The sequence below is a fragment of the Mustela putorius genome, unplaced genomic scaffold (genome assembly GCF_011764305.1).
Source record: "Mustela putorius furo isolate JIRA1106 unplaced genomic scaffold, ASM1176430v1.1 tig00003859_pilon_pilon_pilon, whole genome shotgun sequence".
NCBI classification, from domain to species: domain Eukaryota; kingdom Metazoa; phylum Chordata; class Mammalia; order Carnivora; family Mustelidae; genus Mustela; species Mustela putorius.
The window spans coordinates 12641264-12664622 of NW_025422011.1; the positions used below are offsets into that span (position 1 = coordinate 12641264).

The 23359-nt window shown below is 36.0% G+C and overlaps 1 protein-coding gene across 1 annotated transcript; it reads right to left on the reverse strand.

The window, feature by feature from the left end:
• Window positions 1-34: 34 nt before the first annotated feature.
• On the reverse strand, window positions 35-23186 carry EIF3M (eukaryotic translation initiation factor 3 subunit M). Its single transcript, XM_004755930.3, has 11 exons — window positions 23041-23186; window positions 20551-20683; window positions 19464-19602; window positions 19058-19181; window positions 18808-18902; window positions 7708-7791; window positions 6655-6754; window positions 5938-6019; window positions 1778-1921; window positions 697-757; window positions 35-229 (listed from the first exon to the last, which is right to left on the reverse strand). The coding sequence occupies exons 1-11, from the start codon at window positions 23080-23082 to the stop codon at window positions 109-111; spliced, it is 1125 nt and encodes a 374-aa protein (XP_004755987.1). The 5' UTR covers window positions 23083-23186; the 3' UTR covers window positions 35-108.
• Window positions 23187-23359: the final 173 nt, after the last annotated feature.

The window sequence follows — 23359 nt, forward strand, 5'->3', positions numbered from 1 at the left end:
TAAACTTAAAAAGACATAAATGTCCAGACTGTAGTCAAATTTCAGTTTGTTTTACTAGGATTTAGATTTTTTCCAAAAACAACAAAATTTTATATATAGCATAAAAATTCATGTATCAGAAAGACTCAAAAGGCTGTTTTTCACTTTGTTCAAGTTTTGTTTCCAGGCATTTAGTGTGTCATACAGTTGTTGCCACTGCTGTTTTCCAAATGTCCGATGTGTACTATGACTAAAAATTGAAAAATTAAAAACAAAGTTATTCGTCAACTTTTTATCCTTCTGGCATTCTTTTACAATACTACACACTTGTATCTAGTTAAAAACAAGGTTAAATACACATGAAAGACCTAAGCTTCTAATTCTTCTCTTATCATTCTAAATTATTTAAAAAAAGTCTTTATCAAATTGATCCTAAACCTTCTACTTTCCTGAACTACATAAACCAGACACAAAAGTCATTAGTATTCTAGCCAATGCTAAGCCATTAAATGAAATGTGCTGGAAAATAGGACTCTTTCATTAAATAAGCTAATCACATTCAGTCTGAACTTTAATAAAATTATGATAAATAGCAACTATTTAACTACAGTCAATGGATTAAGAACACCACCTTGGTTCTCTAAACATTTAAGTGAAATAATCAGAACAAACTAAACTGTTCTACAAAATGCTGCAAAGTCTTAAAGTGTGTCTTACCTGACAACTACTTTCCTCTGGGTCTGATCAATTTTGCAGTAGACCATTTTAGTTCTTACTGCTGAAAAAAGATATTTTACATGATATGTTATATGGAAAATCCCCAAGAAAAACAGCTGAGATATAAAACTAAACCACAATAAACTTGACAATTTTCAAACATCATTTTATAAAACAGCCCTCTGAATCTAGTCACAAACGCAATAGTGTGATGGAACCAAGAGGAAGGTCACACATTTGTCCTCTGCTTGCTGGGTGAATCTATACTAAATATCACAGTTTTTATTAAGTATTCTAAGTGTTCTCCCCTACAATTCCATATGGGAGAAAACAATTTCCTTTATAGGACAGTTTGAGACTTACAGCATTAAAAAGAAACCATGTCAGTAGTTCTGTAAGTTAATCTTGACTGGATAATTCTCCCAACTTTCCAAACTTAGAAGCCCAGGAGAAAAATCTGAGTAACAATTAAATCGTTTTATAATGTAATTGTTGGTAAAGGTCCTGTTTCTAGCCAATGATAAAAAATGGATTATGATTAATATTTACAGATCATTTACTATGGGCCAGGCACTGGGCTAAATAAAGTGCTTTACTTGCATTAATTCATTTAATCCTCCCAACCACATATTAACTCCCTACACTACTGTTTCACAAAGGAAGACCTGGCCCTCAAACCCAGGTCTAATACTAAAATCTCGGCTCTTAACCACTATGGTATACGGTCTAAAGACTTTTACTTTGTATGATTTCAAGGGACAGAATACCAAAAACCCACAGAGCAATTTGTATTTCCACTGAATCTTCATTCTACTAAAAATACACTCTACAAGTCTATACATACATATCTGCTACAAAAGAACCCAGCTTTGTCAGAATACAACTCAACTTCAAAATACAAAATCTTTTTTTGTTTTCTTAAGCAGGCTCCATGCTGAACATGGGGCTTGAACTCATGACGCTGAGATCAGGAGTCGTAAGGTCTGAGTGAGCCAGGGATCCCAAGATATAAAATCTTATATTTCACAAGGTAAAAGAGAGAAATTCTAGGAAAAAAATGAAAACAGTCTAATTGTCTTACCATCAATAACAAATGCTTCAACATCATCGGCTCCAATCTGAAGTTCTTGCTGCATTGTGTCAAAAGAAATTTCTTTATTTTCCACTGCCATTCCCATAAAAGTAAGCAGTCTCATTTTTGCCATATTCTGTTCATGTAATAGACCTGAATAACACAGTGGTAAAGTCTGATGAACATCCAGACTAGTTAAAGATCTGCACAATTACAACTCCTGTGTCAAAAGTCACTGAGCATTTACAGAGTAATTCTGACAAAGCTGCTTATATTTACAAACCATAAACTCACTCTACAGTTAATTATGGAGTATTACAATTATTTTTCTAGATCTACATTTCTTTACAGCTACAGTGCCAAAGGTCACAGGTTTAAAGTTAAGAATGGGCTATAAAATGGTATTTTGCTTAAGTCCTAGAACTTCTGCACATTTCATTTTTTATACTTACACATTATAGGAGATAAAATGTACAAAGTTTATTTCATAAGAATATTTTTAGGGGTGCCTCGGTGGCTCAGTTGTGAAGCATCTGCCTTCAGCTTGGGTCATGATCCCTGGGATGGAGCCCTGCGTAGGGCTCCCTGCTCAGCAGGTAGCCTGCTTCTCGCTCACCCACTCCCCCTGCTCGTGTTCCCTCTCTAGCTGTCTCTCTCTGTCAAATAAATAAATAAAATCTTTTTAAAAATTTCTTATTTAATTATTTAAGCTTATTTTTACTATTTGCTCTCCATTTAAACACAGGATTCCTTATCTTTTTGTTCTGTTAGTATTACTAGTACACACAAAGCCTTAAAATATTTTTATATACATTCAGTTATGAAAACATTCCATTTCCCAGGTCACTCTGGATTTAACAGTTAAGTCAAAAGTGTGTTTATCACTTAGCAATTATAGGCTACACTGATTACTAGATAAAATTAAATAGTACCATAAAGAGTGATACCTGAAGTATAAAACTGCATAAATAATTCCAATTTTGCCTTATAACTTCTAGTGAAGCATGCTGTTAACAATTATTGAGATCACAAACAACTATTAGACCCAAAAGGAAACCTAATAAATTACCCAGTCCTGATGCTTTCATTTTAAAAAATAAGAAAGCTGAAGAGCCAAGAGAGTAAATGACTTAATTAGTCAAAGTGTCAGTACTAGGCCTAAAAAATACATTTGCTTATAAATGACTAGTAATACACACAAATATTTATAAATCCTAAATATCTAATTATTGCCAATTCCTAGTGGAAACTGAATTATAACACAGTATCATACATACTTGACTTGATGCTAACTTATAAAAACAAGTTTCTAAAATTAATCTAAAATTATATATTCCTTTTCTCTAAAATTTTAAATTATGTAAACTGAGCAAATGATTGAACATGTACCCTCTAATAATTAAGAGCCTCAAGTTTCTATTGTTAAAAAAGTTCTAAGCACTCCATAAATAAACTTGAAATTTATAACACATATTAGCAGAAGACAAGGGAAGCCCATTAATACAGGGCATAATCATCTGTTAATTAGCTATAATTATGATGCAGGCTTTCTATTTGGCACAGATTCAACAAAAACATGATCATCATAACTCAAATGAATGAGGTATCTAAGGTAAGTATTGCTAACTGGGATTAATGGAAATCTACAAGCATCAAAAAATCAATTAGTGCACATTAACCCTAATTAACAAATGCAAATTAGATGCTGATTAACTTTCTGAAGCAAGAAGGTAGCAACTGTATAACACCAGATTACATGTAGACATGTTAGGGCAATTCAGTTGACACAGGATAATGCTTACTGTTGGCCCAAGTTGTCAGTGTTAATAAAACAAAGTGTTTTGATAAAGTGATGCCACCTGTAGAATCTAGACATTTGTAACCAGACTTTCAATTGTAATAAATGTTAACAATACATGTAAAATCAAATATAAACACATTTAATAAGATGTTTTGCCAAAAGCATCTTTTACAATTTTCTAATAGAAGATAGCTTATTTGCATACATGTTCAAGAAAACTAGAAGGCAAAACAGGGACTGGACTCCCAGTTGGCACCATAAATTAGAAACGTTATGTTTTTCCTATCACAGAGAACTACTAAAGATTTTTCCCAATATTTTTAAATATAAGAAAATTCCCTAACATTGCCAGTTCTCTGGGCATCTCTTTTAGTACGATAAAATGATACTCCCCAAGTTTCTGAGATATAATCGAAATACTATTTTACTGCTACTCTTTGTGTAGTTATAAGCTTACCATAAATTTAAGAATTTATCAGAGAAATGAAGATTATTTCTAGAGTGATTATGTAAAACCATTATCTATCTTACATGTGGAAACCTGCATGTTAGAACTTGTTCTCAAAATCAATACTATTAAGCCAGTGAAGTATGAGTTCAAGACTTGTAGAAAGCTGTGCTTTGTTTCATGAAACTAGAACATTACCTTCAAAGAGGAAGTCACAGTGTTCCGTGTCATATTTCAATTTTAAAGTTATAAAAAAAATCTAATTTTATGGAAACATTTATTCATTACTAATATGTCAAAACCTTAATGCAGTAATAAAAAAATGTGCATCATTGAGCAATTTCTGCATTGTCACTGACCCGTCTTAAAATGCTGCAATATAGAAAACGTAATTTTAATGCATGCAATAGCTTATGAACCAGTGCTCCTTTGAAACAGTCAATTACACATCAATGGGGGAGTGTCAAAGTGTTAATTACTACTCCTTTTTCCTTGGTGCGTAAATAAAGAGGTTGCTGACATTAACATTCCATCACATAGCTTCATGCCACAAAACAAATTAACTGGGACAGAATGTGGTTTTCTGGGTCTAGTGCACCTGGCAAAGCATTCTACACAAACACACTTGCATCTACTTTATCTTGGTATATTTCAAATGCCTTATTATGTTCAGAATAATTTAATCTTCCCCAATTCCAATGGCTGCACAAAATATACATATGATAGGAATTAATGATTGCCAAATTGAGGATAATAAGTATAATCAAAATAGATTATAAATGAGTTCCTTCACCCATATCTCAAACCATGAGACTAACAATTCATTATTAACATGGAAAATATAACAAACCACTAAGATGTTTTGATTATTGCCTAGCAGAAAAACAAAGTACCTCAGTTTCATAGTTGACTTTAGTCTCCAAAAAAACCTGGTGATTTTAGATCAATTTAAATCTGTTCAACTACAGATTTTCTAATTTTTCTCTTTGTAATTTCAGTATGTTAAAAACATGCTGAAGTAAATTAAATACTGAATATATATGGAATTTGCTCAATGAGGATGAGATTAAATTCAGTTTGGCAAATGCAGAGCTCTGATTCTCTAGAAAAAAATTCAAAGATGAAACAAACTGTAGTAAAGAAAGTTTCTCCCATCATGTAATTCGATTTCTAATTCTACCCACAGCTTCACCTAGATTTGCTTAACAATACATATACTTCTAGAATTTGTTAATATCAAGGAGGAAGTGTGTACTAAGAATAAAATATGTTACAGGGGGAAAAAACCCACTTGTTTCAATTATGTAACTATGGCTTCTTTTTTAAACATTACCAAAAATATAAAGAATAAGGGTCTTTTATAAACAATTCTATTTTAAATAATAAAGTAGCTGTAAGTCATCAAATTTTGTCAGCTGTTAAAATAAGTACTTCTAAAAGTCACCACTGTGATCAAGGTAATGGTGATCCTTTAAGTTGCTTTTCTGCTCCATCCTCCATTCCACAATTTAAAAACACATGTATCAGTGGTACTACTTCTATCTGAATCTGCTCCAACACCTGCTTCTTGCTAGAACTTGACCTCAAAGAAGCATGGTCTAGTAGACCTCATAGGAGGGCCCAAAGTCCAACAACCTTCTTATAGAGAGAAAAAAAAAAGGCTTAGGTTTTCTAACTCCTAGTTTCATGCTCTTTCCACCACAAATGCTACCTCCTTCTTGTTTCTGATTTCCAATTCATTCTGAATAATCTTTTAAACTGTTCACTGTTTGTTCTTGTTTTATCATATTTCACTGGTTAGGATAATCTAAACAAAAGGCCAAAGTCCTATTTGCTGGATTTTATAGTACATGAGAGTTCTTGAAGAACATGTTCCCATCTTTCTTTATACCCCCACAAAGAATAAACTCCAAAACTTACCAAGTGAATCAATGAAGTCTTTATTATTCTGATAGAACTTGACATATGATGCCAGTTTAGCACTCACAAAAATGGTTAAAAGCTATAGATAGAAAAATAAAGATAAATTATTCAATATAGAATCAAGATTTATACTCAACGTATTTTTAAGACATTAATTCTCAGCAATAAAACTCTCAATGCTTCTTTTAGTGTAGAAATAGCAATCTGTTTGATCAAATTACCATCCAAACCATTTGCTTTCATTAAGACTCATTTAGATGAAGAATCAGTTAATACAGTGAACTCTAAAGTACAGTGAACTCTAAGTAAGCTATCCTGAAAGATGGTGGGAACAGCACAATGCAGATGGAAACTAATCCAAAATGTATTTATACTTATACTTGAGAAGTGTGTTCATGTGTTCTTAAATAACAGATTTATCTTCTAACGGGCTACCTGACACTGCATATAAAAAGAAATTCCTATTACTTATGTCCGTAATAGTCAGGCAAGTATGGAGATGAAGCAAAGGGAAAAAGAACAGGTACATTCAGTGACTGGAAAAAAAGGCTGGTCCTAAATTTCATTCTGTTCTTGATATTAAAAAAAAAATCAAGCAAAATGTTAGATCTCTTTCTAGATCTAACAGTCATGTTCATTAATACAAAGAGTTCTGCTTCAATATGTTACATTAAGGAAAAAGAACATTTTTCACATTAAAGATAAAGTACTTACATCATGAATAAGCTCGCCCTCCAAAAATTTGACTGGTTTTAAAGTGAGAAGATGGTCAAAAAGAAATGCATTTGGATCTTTCAATGCTCGTACAATACACCTTTATTAAAAAACAAAAATACAAGCTTAGAGTCCTGAGATTCAGAAACTTTTCACCAACTTTTAGAGATTGCAAAATATATTTAATTCAGTAAAATATCTAAGAGTTAATATACACAGCATAAAAAAAAGCTACAGAATTGAGATTAAAACAGGCCAAAAAAACAGCTATATCTATTTTAACAAAATATAATAATAAAGTGGTTGTAAGCAAAAACATAGGTGGAGAGAAAGCATGACCAAAATAGTGAAATAGTAAAACAGCAGCAGCACCCTCCCAGGTGCAAGACAGAGTGCTTTCTGTGCATTACCTCACTTAACCTCACACACCCTGACACACTAGTTATCATGCCTCTTATCAGTGATGAAACAGGCGCCAAAAAGAACTTGCCCAGAAAGTACTAATTAAGTGGTGGAGTATTTGAATGCAAACAGTCTTACCTCAGAGTTAAATATCTTTCCCACAAACTACACTTTCTAGCAACATCTAGGTCCCTGTAAAGCCATACCCTATAGACAAGTTATTTCTGTTTCTCAGATTTAAAAACTGATTCCATTATTATTGCTACTAAATAGACCTAGGATTGTTTGAAGCCCTTATTCTCATTAGCAATGGGCTAACTATTAGCATGCTACCAACCTTTCCTCATCTACACACTTTAACATTACGATAAAATCAACCCGAAATTAGGTTCTACTACTCAGGCTGGGGTCATCACACCCAAACCAGCAATACCTCAAACAGAAAGTATGATGTGGCTATTCCACATACAATCTATGGTTATTCCAATACCAAGCCCTGGATTTTAGTAACTACACTGGAATCACCCGATTCCACACAGTATCAAATGGCTCGGGATCCCTGGGCTGGGAGATGCAAACATAAGTTCTGCTGGAGCTCAACCTCCAAGCTGCAGGTAGCCCCCATCAGAAAGACAACATGTTCAATATTACCTGTGGGCATCAACTCGAGCCTGGGAAGCATTGTCCTCTGTGTAACTTCCTAGCAATTCCACCATGACCTTTGAAGCAGCATCACTAAAAAGAAATGTTGCTTTAGAAATTTCAGAATATCATTACATGTTGATGATACATACAATGGTTACCAAGAGACATGGTCCTGCTCTATGGGAAAAGTCACACAAATTTTCCTTCTAGTAGGAAAGACCAACAACTAAGGAAAAGTAACAGCTAACAAATAAATGGCATGATGGTAGCTAGAAATGAAAAACCAGTAACAGATATGCAAAGAAGAAAGAGAAAGGAATCCAAGTATATCACTAGAAGCCAACAAACTGGGAAAGAAAGCAAGGATCAGAGAAAATCTACAGAAACAATCACAAAGTAACAAATTGGCAATAAATATACATAAATAATTACTCTGACTGCTGAAAAGACTAAACAATCAAAAGAAAGAGGGTGACTGAGTGGATTAAAAAAACAAGACCCAACTATATGCTGCCTACAAAAGACTCATTTCAGACCAGAAAATGCACTTAATGTGCAAAGGGATGTCAAAAGAAGCTTAGATAGCAATACGTATATTGGACAAAATAGACCTAAAAACACAAACTGTAACAAGAGACAAAGAGGAATACTATATAATCATAAATGGGACAATCCAACAAGAGGATTTAACAACTGTAAATATTTATGCACCCAATATGGGAGTACCCAAATATAAAACAGTTAATAACATAAAAAAAAAATCAATAGTAGTATAATAATAGTGGGGACTTCAACACCCCACTTACATCAATGGACAGATCAAACAGAAAATTGATAAAGAAACAGTGGCTTTGAATGACACACTGGACCACAAGGATTTAACAGCTATATTCAGAACATTCCAACCTAAAACAGAATACATTCTTTTCAAGTACACAAAAAACATTCTCCAGAATAGATCACATATTAGGCCACAAAACAGGTCTCAACAAATTAAAAAAAACAAAAACCAAAAAACAAAACCCAAAGTCATACCATACATTTTTTTTCTGACCACAATGCTATGAAACCAGAAATCAACAATAAGAAAAAGAAATCTAAGAAAAGCTTAGTACATGGAGGTTAAATATCATGCTCCTAAGCAATGACTCGGTCAACCAAGAAATCAAAGAGGAAATCAAAAATTACATGGAAACAAGTGAAAATGAAAACACAACGGTCCAAAATCTATGGGATGCAGCAAAAGTGCAATAAGAGGGAAGTTTATAGCAATACAGACCAACTCTCAAGAAGCAAGAAAATTGCAAATGAACCACCTAACCTTATACCTAAAGGACCTGGAAAAAGAATTTAATATCCAAATCCAGCAAAAGGAAGGAAATAATAAAGATCAGAACTGAAATAAATAATATAAAAACTAAAAAAAGCCAACAGAACAAATTAATGAAACCAGGAGCTCATTCTCTGAAAAAGATCAATAAGATTGATAAATCTTTAGCAAAATACATTAAGAAAAAAAGAGAGGTGTCTCAAAATCACTAAGAAGAAAAGTAACAACCAACACCACAGAAATGAACAATTTTAACAGAGTATTATGAAAACCTACATACAGACAAACTGGACAAGTCAGAAGAAATAGGTAAATTCCTAGAAACCTATAACCTACCAAAACTAAAGCAGGAAGAAATATGTAGTTTGAACAGACCAATTACCAGCAATGAACTTGCACCAGTAATTTAGAAACTCTCAAAAAAACAAAAAAACAAAACTCTCCAAGATCAGATGGCTTTGCAGGAAAATTCTACAGAACATTTAAAGAAGAGTTAATACCAATTTTTGTCAAGCTACTCCAAAAAATAGAAAAGGAAAACTTCCAAATTCATTCTGTAAGACCTGATACCAAAACCACATAAAGACGTCACAAAAAAGGAGAACAGGCCAATATCTCTCATGAACATAGATGCAAAAATCCGCAACAAAATATTAGCAAACCAAATCCAACAATACATTAAGAAAATCATATTTCGTGATCAAATGGAATTTATTCCACAGATGCAAGAGTGGTTCAATATTCACAAAGCAATCAGTGTGATATATCACACCAATAACAGAAAGGATAAGGACCATACGATCATTTGAATAGATGAAGAAAAAGCAGATGGCAAAGTACAACATCCATTTTTTAAAAAGTTAATTTCCTATTAATTTTTCTTTTTTAAGATTTTATTTATTTGTCAGAAAGAGAAAGAGTTTGAGCACAAGCAGAGAGAGCAGCAGGCAGAGGGAGATGCAGGCTCCCTGCTGAGCAAGGGGACCAATGGGAGTCTCGATCCCAGGACCCTGGGATTATGACCTGCGCCAAAGGCAGACGCTTAACCAACTGAGCCACCTAGGTGCCCCTATAATATCCATTTGTGATAAAACCCTCTGCAAAGCAGATCTGGAGGGAACATACTTGAACATAAACAAGGCCTTATACAAATAACCCACAGCCAACAAAATACTCAATGGCGAAAAACTGAGAGCTTTTCCCCTGAGGCCAGGAAGAAGATAAGGATGTCCACTCTCACCACTTTTATTCAACACAATACTGAACTCCTAGACACAGCAATTAGACAACGTAAAAAAATAAAAGGCATCCAAACTGGTAAAGAAGCAAAACTTTCATTATTTGCAGATGACAAGATACTATATACAGAAAACCCAAAAGACTCTACCAAAAAACTACTAGAACTGATAATGAAATTAGTAAATTCACAGGATACAAAATTAATGTACAAAAATGTGCTGTATTGCTATACACTAACAGTGATGCAACAGAAAGAGAAATTAAGAAAACAATCTCATTTACAATCACACAAAAAAATGACAAAATGACTAGGAATAAATTTACCCGAAGAGGTGAAAGACCTCTACTCTGAAAATGATAAAACATCGATAAAAGAAATTCAAGATAACACAAAGAAATGAAAAGACATTTACATGCTCATGGGTTGGAAGAACACTGTTAAAATGTCTACACTAGAAGAATTGACACATTTAATGCAATTCCTATTAAAACACATTTAATGCAATTCCTATTAAAACACATTTAATGCAATTCCTATCAAAATACTAACAGCATTTTTCACAGAACTAGAACAATTCTAAAATTTGAATGGAACCACACACACACACAAAAAACAGCCAAAGCAATCTTGAAAAAGAAAAAGCCAGAAGTTTCACAATTCCAGATTTCATATTACAAGATGAAGAGATGGTTAAAATAGTATGGTACTTAACAGACACATAGATCAATGGAATAGAAGAGAAAACCCAGAAATAAACCCACAATTACATGGTTGATTAATCTTTGACAAAAGAGAAAAGAATATCCAATGGGTAAAAACAAATGGTGCTAGAAAAACTGGACAGCTACAAGTAAAAGAATGAAACTGGACTTTACACAAAAATAAAATCAAAATGGATTAAAGATCCAAATGTAAGACCTGAAACCATAAAAATCCTAGAAGGGACCACAGGCATTAATTTCTCTGACATCAGATGTAGCAATGTATTTTAAGCTCTGTCTCCCAAAGCAAGGGAAACAAAAGCAAAAATGAACTACTGGAACTACATCATAAATAAAAAGTTTCTGCACAGCAAAGGAAAAAATTAACAAAACTAAAGGCAACCTACAGAGTGGGAGAAGATATTTGCAAATGATATATCTGATAAAGGGTTAGGATCCAAAATATATGAAGAACTAATACAACTCAAACACACAAAGAACAAATAATCCAATTAAAAAATGGGTGATGTCTAACAGACACATGAAAAGATGCTCAATGTTATTCATCATCAGAGAAATGAAAATCAAAATTGCAATGAGATGTTACCTCACACCTGTCAGAATGGCTAATCAAACACAGGAAACAAGTGTTGGCGAAGCCCTGTGCACTGCTGGTGGGAATGCAAACTGGCACAGCCTGTTTGTATTCAAAGGGATACACGTGCTCCTGTGTTTACAGCAGCATTATTTACAACAGCCAAACTGTGGAAGCAGCCCAAGTGCCCATGAATAAATGAATGGATAAAGATAAATATACGTGTGTGTGTGTATATATACAAACACAGGAGAATATTATTTAGCCATAAAAAAAAAAAAAAACACTTGGCATTTGCAACATGGATAGAACTAAAGAATACTAAATAAGTCAGTCAGTCACAGAAAGACAAATACCATATGATCTCACTCATATGCAGAATTTAAGAAAGAAAGCAAAGGTGGGGGGTGGGGGGAGACAAACCAAGAAACATTCTCTCAACCCAAGAATAAACTGATGGTTATCAGAGGGAGGTGGGGGGTTGGGATGGGTGAAACAGGGAATGGGGATTAGAGTACTTATTAGGATGAAAAAATAAAGTGATAAAAAAAATCCCACCATAAGTGTGTGCCATGAAAGAAACAAATAGTGATATAAAAGAGTAACACAAGCAGAGATAGGGAGTACACAGGGAAAGCCTCTCTTTAAAGGAATGACATATAAGATGAAAATTTAAAGGATGTAAAATAAAATAATTGGCCATAAAAAGTGTTGGAGGTGAAGGCTGGGTAACTTCTGGGCAAAGGGAAGACCAAGTACAGAGGTCTTAGGTGGGAAAAAAGTTTTGTGTTCTAGAAATTATTAGAATAGCATGGCCAAAGTTGAGCCCACGCCATGTATTTAAGTAACTCTACTAAAAATATTCTTCCAATTAAATTATCCTTAAAATTATGCAGATGATCAATTTCAGTTGTAGTAAAAAGCACAAAATGTATTCATTCAATTTGAGGTCTCAGAAAATGTTTATCTTTACCCTTTATTTCTTCCTTTAAACTGAAGAATCATTGGACAGTTCTATTATATTCAATTCAACTTGGGCAAAACAGAAGGAAAACATAATCTGATCTTCCACATTAAACAGAACTTTCTGGCAGCTATATTAAGAACTGGCTGTAGTAGGAGCTGTATAATTTATTTTAAAAAATTAAATGGTATTTTAAAAACTTCTACAAACTAAGGTTTATTAAAATACACACATGTAGGGGTGCCTCAGTGGCGCAGTGTCTGACTCTTGGTTTTAGTTCAGGTGGTGATCTTGGGGTCGTAGAATCAAGACCCATGACAGGCTCCATGCTCAATGAGGAGTCAGCCCGAGATTCTCTCTCCCTGTTCCCCCTACTTTTGCTCTAAAATAAATAAATCTTGGGATGCCTGGGTGGCTCAGTCTGTTTAGTGTTTGCCTTCAGGCTCAGGTCATGATCCCAGGGTGCAGGCATCGAGTCCCGCATTGGGCTCTCACTCAGCTCAGCGGGAAACCTGCCTCTCCCTCTGCCTGCTCTGCCTGCTGGTCCCCCTGCTTGTGCTCTCTCTCTGACAAATAAATAAATAAAAGCTTTAAAAATAAAATAAAATAGATCTTTAAAAAAAAATACAAATGTAAATACAGAAGTGGTTAAGTGGTAACCAGCATCTTATATATAGTGACAGAACTCTAAGAATCTGAAGAAATTTTAATGAAAACCTGTTTTACTCATTGTTAATTATCTTGAGATCCTCTACAAACACAGGTGCATTTCATTTTCCAGTTTTAGCAACCACAATATATTTCAACCTAATGTATCTTATAAGCTAGAGACCTGAATTCACAAATACCAGATAAAAAATTTCATTTAAAGTGCACAGTGTCTGACATACAATCAAGGCTCAAAAAAAATGTTACATGATTTGCACTCATTAACCACCAACATAAGTAAAATAATGAAGGAGGGGACCCATAGATACAAGCATTCTTACTAAAAGGGCAAAGTGCATCTCAGAATTGTAATTCAGAAGCAGGAAAAAAAATTACATTTTACGTGTATTGGGCAAAAACCAATCTTAAAATTTAAATCAGCAACGTGACAGCAACTTGTTTATTTGAATAAAATAGCCATCCTCTTCTACCTTTCTTAGGTTGGGCAGCATTTATTCATCCAGGGCCCATAATGCACCAAATACCCTGGGCATGCACAATAGTTGACAGATTAAGGTTCCTAGCCTTCACTGAATGTACAACCTCACAAACCTCTGAGGCTGTTTTATGCCATGATAAAAGCAGAAGGTGCTGTAGGAGAGAGGCATTTAACCTCACCATGACAGTAGTGCTTTAGGCAGAGAAATGAAGTTGAGTGTAGGTCATCTAGACCAAGGGCAGGCAAACTTTCTGTGAAGAGTCAGCCAGGAAGTACTTTAGGTTTGTAGGCCACAGTGGTCTCTGCTGCAACTACTCTAGTCTTGGCAAAAGTAGCCATAGACAATACATAAAAGAGTTAAGTATGACTGTTTCAATAGAATTTTATGGACACTGAAATTTGAATTTCATATAATGTTCATATGTCATGCTCCCTTTGATTTTCTTTCTTAACCATTTAAAACAGTGAAAACCACTTTTAGCTCGAGGACCATACAAAAAGGTGCCAGCCCCTGGTCTAGACTGGGAAAGAGCAGGGTGCTCTTACAGCGGACACAAGTTCACGACATCCTGGGTGTGATAACCAAGAGGAAAGGTTTGTGTGCTGGGAGGAAACAGAGGGAGGGACTATCCATTAAACAAAGCAGTTTTTGTAGTTCGTCAACATATCACACAAAAATGGCATGATTATTATCACATTCTCCAAGCCCAAGCTACCTCAGTAGGTAACCTGGGAGTCTGTGTCAGGTCTTACATGCTATGAATTTTGCATTATATCCTCAAGAAAAATTTGCTGAAACTTGTATTTCACAAAATCATTATGATTGCAGACTGGAGAAAAATTGATTACACTTCAAGATGTCTCACTTAGGAACAAAGAGACTGAGAGAGAGAAAATGACCAATTCATTTTGGTCACACTGAGTTTAAGGCAGCTATGTGCCATACCTGAGTGGAAACATGCAGAAAAAGGTAGAAAGCGGCTGAACACAAAGCTCCAATGCACAGAAGAGAAGCCTGTGTTCAAGACATGGATGTAAGGGTGCCTGGGTGGCTCAGTTATTCGGCTGCCTTTGGCTTAGGTCATGATCCCGGGGTCCTGGGATGGAGCCCTGCATCAGGCTCTCTGCTCAGTGGGGAGCCTGCTTCTCCCTCTGCCTGTTGCTCTATCTGCTTGTGTGCGTGCGTGTGTTCTGTGTCAAATAAATAAAACTTAAAAAAAAAAAAAAAAGACATGGATGTCCATTCAGTAGATGACAAAAGCCATGGGAATAGATGAGATGACCCCAGACGGAGAGTGAAAAAAGGGTCCTAGGACAAAATCTTGAGTAATAGTAGTATTTAATGGAACAGAGAGAATAATTTACAAAGGTTGTCTGAGAACGAACTGCCACAGAGATTGGAGAAAAACAAGGAAAGGTATCATTTAAGTCAAAAGAAGTTTCTATAGTCACACGGTGCTAAGAGGTGGAGGAAAACAGGAACTGTGGAGTGATCACAGGATTGCACCTATTCTTAAAAATGAAGGAACCAACACTTGAATACTGGAAACTAATTCTGTAACATCAGAAATGGGGGGAAAAAAAAAACCAGGGATCTTATACCTTCAAGGTGTTTTAACATTTTTTAATCTCTAGTTAGAGATTAATCATTAACTAGAGTTAATCACTCTAGTTCCATAAACTACCACTTCATGTGCTTTTGTATATCTCTGCTTTTGTAGCCACTGCTTTTGCAACACATTTCATAAACAGTCATTCATTTAACAAATATGGAGTGCCTACCACATGTCAGACACTGTTTGAGTAATAAAGTCCCTGCCCTCATGAACTTACATTCTAATGGGGACAGATAATAAACATTAAAATATATTAAGTCTGTTAGTAAGAAGTCCAAGGAGGAAATGATGAAATAGGGATGAGAGAAACAAAACCAATGCAAGGGTGTGGGGAGATATTGTTATATACACAGCTGGGCAGAGAAGTACTTTCTGATGAAATAACAAGAGAATAGATCTGAAGAAGCCGAAGGGTGCCACATGGCTACCTGGGAGAAGTGTGTTCCACGCAGAAGGGCCAGTACTAAGATTCTAAAGCTTGTTTGCCTCCCGAAGAAGCCACTGGAGGGTTCTGAATAGAAGGAAAACATAGCCTGATCTTCCATGTTAAACAGAATTTTCTGGCAGCTATATTAAGAACTGGCTGTCCCAAACACGGACCATTTAAGAGGCTACTTCAAAAATCTAAATAAGAAATAATGGTAGCTTACACCACAAGGTAGCATCCGAAGTAGTGAGAAACTTGACTGACTTTAGATTTATCAGAGCTGACAGGATTTGATATTGGATTAGATATGAAGTGTAAGACAAAAACAGGAACCACAAAGGAACCCCAATTTTGGGTTTTGAGTAACTAGAAGCAAAGAAATGGCATTTCCTGAGTTGGAGAAGGTAAAAAAAAACAAAACCCCAGATTTAGAAAGAAAAAAGGTTTTTTGCAGTTGTTGTAGGCAATGTCTTTTGAGTAAACAGAGATGTTCAACAGGAATAGCTAGGTATTTGTAGAGTTCAGAAGAGAAATACAGGAGATAAACACGTGAAAACCACTAGCATGTAAATAGTACTTAAAGCCATGTGACTGAATGACAGCACTCAGGCAGCAGTGGCTCTCAACCAGGTGCCCTCCAGAGCATTTTTAAGTGCATAGGAGCTGCTGCAGCTGTTTGAATGACTGGGAAGCACCGCTGACATTTTAGTAGGTGAGGACAGGGATGTGAAGTATCTTGTACTGAACTTTAACAACTTAGCGATACAAAAAACGATCTGCATTTGGTACTCAGCCTCACCCAAAATCATAGCAAAAAAAAAAAAAATACAAACACCATGCATACGGAATAAATGTAACTGAGCAGAAGTCATCCCAGGAATAAGTTATCCTAATGTTGAGAGAAGGAACCCACAAATAAACTGTGAATGAAGAGAAGAACTGATGAGCACCAGGGTGGTGCTCAGTTAAGCGTCTGATTCTTGATTTCAGCTCAGGTCATGATCACCAGTCTTAAGATGGAGCCTGGCATGAGGTTCCGCACTCAGCAGTCTGCTTGAAGATTCGCTCCCTCTGCCCACCCCCCACTGTGATTCATGCATGCTCTTGCTCTCTCAAATAAACCTTTAGAGAGGGGGGGGGGAGAGAGAGAGAGAGAGAGGAGCCCCTTGTAGATAAATGTAGAATCACTATGTTGTACACCTGAAATTAATGTACTGTATGTCAACTACACTTCAATGACAGGGAGGGATGGAGGCCCCAAAAACCAACCGAAGAATGTGTTTCAAGAAGGAAAAAGTGATCATCTGTACCAAATACTTCAGGTGTTTTCTAGTATGTTAACATTAGGACATGTCTAGTAGAGCTTAAATGGGTACTGATATTCTATTTCAATTTCTCTGAAAATTAGATTTGGAACTCCTTAGAATAAGTCACTTCCCTTCTACATACTAGACCACTAAACAGCAATTACAGAGAGCATCCAGTAAGTACTCCTCATCTCTGATAAGCACTAGACATTCAGACGGAAACCATAACACTCATCATTTTAAATTGCTCTATCAGAAAAAAGACTAATTTTTTAAAGGTGAGCTTGAAAAATGAAAAGGATTGTAAGAATATCTTTTACTGAGTGCTGTCCCAATAATGAAACCACTGTTAAAAAGTAGATGAATAGGGGCGCCTGGGTGGCTCAGTGGGTTAAGCCTATGCCTTCGGCTCAGGTCATGATCCCAGGGTCCTGGGACCGAGCCCTGCATCGGGCTCTCTGCTCAGCGGAGAGCCTGCTTCCTCCTCTCTCTGCCTGCCTCTCTGCCTACTTGTGATCTCTGTCAAGTGAATAAATAAAATCTTAAAAAAAAAAAAAAAAAGTAGATGAACATTATTTTTTCAGCAGCCCTATGAGAGAAGTATTACTATTATTTCCACTCTGAAACTGAAAACAGTTACAGAGATGGTTAAGTTATTTCGTCATACAACAAGCAAGAGAGCCAAGACTTGAAATCCAGTAGTCTAGATGCACAGCCTGCCCTTCTGAAGTATGAATGAAAATAAGGATTCTTTCTCTAACAGCTTTTAATGCTCTCTCCATTTGAAATGGTCTTTGTTATAAACTATTTACTCTTAACACTTTACTGACTACTGGCTAGAATGCTGTCATAAGTCTGCTGATTTATAATAGGTGGTAGCCACTGATCAGAATGAAATAGGCTATTAGTGCATATCCCTTACTTCTCTTTTCTGATAAAACGTTCCAATTTTAATAACAAAAATTTTCTCTTACATTGTTAAATGTAAATAGTTGCAAAAAGTTTACATTACTTACTAGAAACATATTAACCTTGTTGACCCTAATACATTAAATACCCAGTACTATAAGCCAGTATAAAAATTGTGCAACAATAAAACTAAAGGAAGACTGTTTACCTTTTCTTTTTTTAAAAGTATTGAACCATTATGTGAAAAGAAAAATTGAAAAGCTAGGTCAAAAAGGTAAGATTATCATTTAACACAAGTTCTGAAAACTGAGCCAAACCTACCATTTGGTAAAAGCATCCTAAAATTGGGTATACAGAATAAGTATTTTAGGTTTGCTAGAAGTTTGCTAGGGTGAATTACAAACCTTAGAAACCCAAGACCTTGCAGAAGCTCAATAGGTACTCATTTAGTAAAGTCTATTGCAAAATTTGATCTTGGGGGCACTGTTTATATAAAAGGCTGATTGTGGAAACTTTGACTAATAGTCCCTCACTATCACCAAACAAAAGTGGTAGCACTATCTCATACTAAGACATCAAAGCATCATTAAATAACTTAATCTAAAGTTACATAGAGCTTTCAGATGAACAGTTGTACCATTTTTTGAACAAAAGCAAGTCTTGCTTTTAAAAACATTTAAAGATGGGGAAAACTATTTTAAACTTTGTAGTAATGTTTAACTTAGTAGGTGAAATTTACAGAAATACATTTACAGCAGCTCTGTGAAGAACAAAACAGAGCAAAATCACTTAGCTCACTTGTTTTTAAAAACAGCCTCAACTACTTATATTGCCTGTGAAGTTTTAAGTTAGTACGTTAATTCTGAATACCTTTTCTTACAATCCACAAGTGCCTCATAAAGGAGCCTTAAAAGGGTGTGTTTTTTTTCAGTGGTGAGGTTCCAATCAGAAATCCATTTTCTAACCTACAGGATTGACAAAAGGAGGGAATTTAGTGGCATAGCTGAACATAGTTTCATCATTTAAAAGGTAACATTTAGAACATATATATTTGCTATTTTAATTATAATACAGTCTGCACTTTTTATAAGCAGAACAAGTATTCCACACAGTAACTCACTTGATCCAGCTCAGTTGGAATATACTGGATGGCCCCACAAGATGCTGCCACTTTAATGAGGCTGCAATATACTGTATATCTTACAGGAGTATTCTTATCCATCCCATGGAAAAGGTTGCTTAGCCTGGTTAACAAAAAAAAATAATAAAAGTATTTCAGATGCGTAACTATGATGATTAAGTTGAGATTATCTGCTCTCACAACAAACCAGAGACACCATTAATAACTTCACATTACAAGGAGGCAAATGGAGTGCAGAAAGGTTAAATGACCTATCCAAGGTAACACAACCAGTCAGAGCCACAGGTGACAGTCAAGTTCTGTAATTCTTGCTTTTAACCATTAAGTGACAGCGACATAAAAAGAGCTTCTTGAAAAACCGAGCCTCTTTCAGTTCTTAACTTACAACTGCAGTCTCAGAGATGGGCGTTCACCTTCCCGAAATTTGACCAGCTTTTCACACAGGCTTTCAATCAGAGCTTCTTGCTTGTCCGGTTCCAGGATCAATAGGAGAGATACCACGCTGTTCATCACACTTTCAACATCTACACATGTATGGATAACACAAGAGTGATACTATCATACTTAATGTGTCTAACTAAATATATATTTCCAGTGCTTTAATACATCAAAGACCATTAAAGTTAAGATACTTTAGGAAGATGTAATCTATCTACTACAAAACAGTTTTACCAGAGGAAACTTCCTTCAATGGTAGGCATTAGGCTAAAAATATATTATACATGAATTCAATGAAACTAATTCTGTTATACAGCTAACATCCAGAAAACACTGTACATTTTATTAAAGAAAAAGGAAATTATTATCTAAGATTTGGTTTCCAACCTGTAAAACAGAAGACTGATATACATGTCTATATATATGGTTACAATTTTTACTGGCAAGATATTCAGTTGTCTGGAAGTTACTCCTTTGGTCAAGCTAAAATGCTTTCCCAAGTGAAGAAAACATTTATATATAAATAGGAAATTACTAAGAAATGAAAGTGTTCAACTTCCTGGCTGGGCCATTGCTTTCTGACTGTAAGTTATTAACTACAAACCAAATTTAATCTCAAACCTTAACTAAGGACCCCCAATTTTCAAAATTTCCCATTTTATGTCAATAAATAGGGCATCAGCCAAATAATTAACTGTCTTTTAGATTACTGGAAATTATATCCCATTTGGTATTAATGTAAAACTATGAAAAGGAAAGAAGAGCTTCACTTTTCTTCAGTTCATTCTGAAATTACCAGTATTGAGTGTATGCACTTAACACTCAAAAAACATTAGCTCTTAAAAAAGATGTTTTCTCAAAATAGGCTTACTTCACAGGTATAACAGATTAGAATAAGCTGAAAGTATGTGCAAAGATTAAGATTAAAAGACAACAGGGCTTAACAAGTCCAAGACAAATATACTTTACAGGAAAATTTCAAAGTAGATCCTTTCTGATTAATAAGAAACATTACAAAAAAATTAAAAACAAACCTTTATCATCTTCCTTCAGACACACATCACAGGCCTCAATAATTTGAGCTAAATCTACATGAAGTCCACCTTCTGAGTTCTCTTCTGAAATTTCAGCTCCTTTAGATTTCAGATAAGCTCGAAGCTCAGCAGCCTGTTGAATCAAATAAGATTGCTATACACTTCTAAAACTGACAATGCCAAAATTCAAGATACCAAACCATTCTTTTTTTTTTGGAAAAATAAGAAGTGAATACTATACTTAATGACTTCAAATTACTATGCTGAAGTGCCTCTCTCCTTCCTCAGTCCCCCTCACATACTACAGGAGCCACAGGTTTTCCTCTACAAAACCAAGTGGCTACACAAACCCAGTATGACCCAAGTGGATCACCTTCAGAATTTCTCTCCTACCACCTACTGCCGCTGAACTTCCAGTACACACAAAAACTTCTAATATATATCTAAAGTGCTTATGAGGGGGTTGCGTGTGGAGGAGAATTAATCTGACCTGGTAAATTCAACCTGTTTTAAAGAAATGAAATTTTATTATTCTCAACTATACATAATATAGCCAATTTAAAAAGTTAGAGACATTTGCCGTTCACGAAGGTAATCATTTGTTAATAAAATGTTTGAGAACCTATATGAGACAAGCATTCTGGGAAACGCAAAGATAAAAAATGATGCCTTTGACTGTGTTGAATATAATACTTTTCAAATTGGATCTACTTTTTAACTATTTTTTTTTAGAATGCAAACTACAAATCTGAATCAGAATGCACCCTAGGACCTGTAACTACAATGTCACATCCAGGTATTCAGACATTTTATACTCTAAAACATATATATAATATTCAGGAAGGCACCCTTTTGAGGGGTTGGTATTTATGGCAGCCAAACATCAATGCAGATGGTATTTACGATAATAAAATGAAAACTTAAGCGGGGAGATGAAAGGATACCATTAGTAAATGCACAGGTATCACATTTTCTAGACCCACAAACATGTTTGGCTACCCACAACAGATATGTTAAATTTGTATATCTGATGGCCCTATCCTTTCAGATAACACAGTAACTTCACCTATGAGTTGGTATTATAAACTAGATTTCGTGAAACCACCATCACCATATCAAAGAGCATTTTATTGTTTTTATCTGTCATCCTCACTGGCTGCAAGTAGTTGTAGAGTAGGACAAGTAAAGGAAAAGAAAAAATTCTGAACTCCCATTTCCTAGTCTACTCAAACACAGAATCTGACCAAAGTTGAAATTCTGAGGCAATCACGTATCTACCTGAAAGGAATGGCTGATATCAAACTGATGTATTACAAAAGTAGCATAACCTAACTAGAAATGAAACTAACTTATCTTTAAAACTAAAATAAGACCATCAACAAGAACTACCTCCATCTACAAATTCTTTCCTATGTTAAAATCAAATACTTTTTTGGGGTAATCCAATAGTCAATTTGTTAGTAACATGATTTCATTAATAATCATATATGCTCCCCCCCCCCATTTTCCTTTCCAATGTGCTCAACTCCTTCCCTAGCCTTATCTTCTCCCCTAGGGCCCCCCATCGCCTTCCTTTCGTTTCCCCTTCTTAGTACTTCAGGACTGAGGATCTGCACTTCTACCATGGGGAGTAAAAATCAACACCTGTAATTCTAAGAGTCACCTTAGAATAGCAATGGTGTTTTCAACTCTATAGAAACCAAATTTCCATGTTAGTGGGGTAGCAAAAAATATAAAACACCTTCACAGAATATAGTTTTCAGTTCTACAAAATAAACTTAGAGAAAATAATTTCGGGTTTAACTCCCATCAACTTTTTAAACTTTTGTTATGGGAAAAATTAGAAGTATCCGCCATGCATACCAAAGACCAAGCCCGAAATAAAAAATTTAAAAATTATTACGATGGTTCACCACACGTATGCCTCAAAGCATGAGGGTGAAACTGACGTTCTACTTTCAGACTGCAGAACTCTCACTCTCGTACAAGTAAAAATATGAAGTATGGACTCCGTTTAAAATAGGGTCACCTTTGCCTCTGTGATCACAAAATAAAACCAGCTCTACTATAAAATAATTTTTTCCTAGACTGCCGACGCCGTCTAAAGACTCGCCACCTCCCACTCCGGATGTGGCTGCGTCTGGGAGACGGAAGCAGGCACCATTCCCAGTCAAAAAGTAGTGTCGTCAGAAGTGACACAGACTGGAAGAGTCCCGACGCCAACCAGGAAGCTGGCCTTAAAACCTCAGTCCACGCGTCGGAAACAACGGTCGGCGGGCTACCCCAACTCCAAGCCAGAAATTAGCGCCGCGCCTCGTCTCACGGCCGGCCTCCCTCCCTACGGTCTTGTGTGGGAAGTGAGCGGCGGCTCTGAGCCCCGGAGCGGGCTCCGCGGGGCGGCGTGCCGCCCGTCTGGCCCTGGCTCAACCCTTCATACCCCTGAGTCTCCCCCAACCCCGTCCTGGAGGCACTCGCTGCCTGGGAGCACACCTGATCTTCCTCACTGATGTCGATGAACGCCGGGACGCTCATGTTGCAGGCCCGGGTACAGCAGTCGCCCCGCTCACAAAACCACGCCAACCGGAAAGAGAGCTGTAGTCCGCGGGGTGGCCTCACAACCGCTTCCGGGTTACCCTGCGGGGCGGGGCCACCGAGATAGGCAGGGCCAGAGAGCCAATCCCACCGCGTACTGGACAGGGAGCGCGCGCACTTGGGCGGGTCTCTCGGACGCGCTCAGCCGGGAGACTGCCCTGGTATCGCAATTTGCTTCTAGCCTTTAGCATGGTGTCACGTATTTATCCTTCGCGTG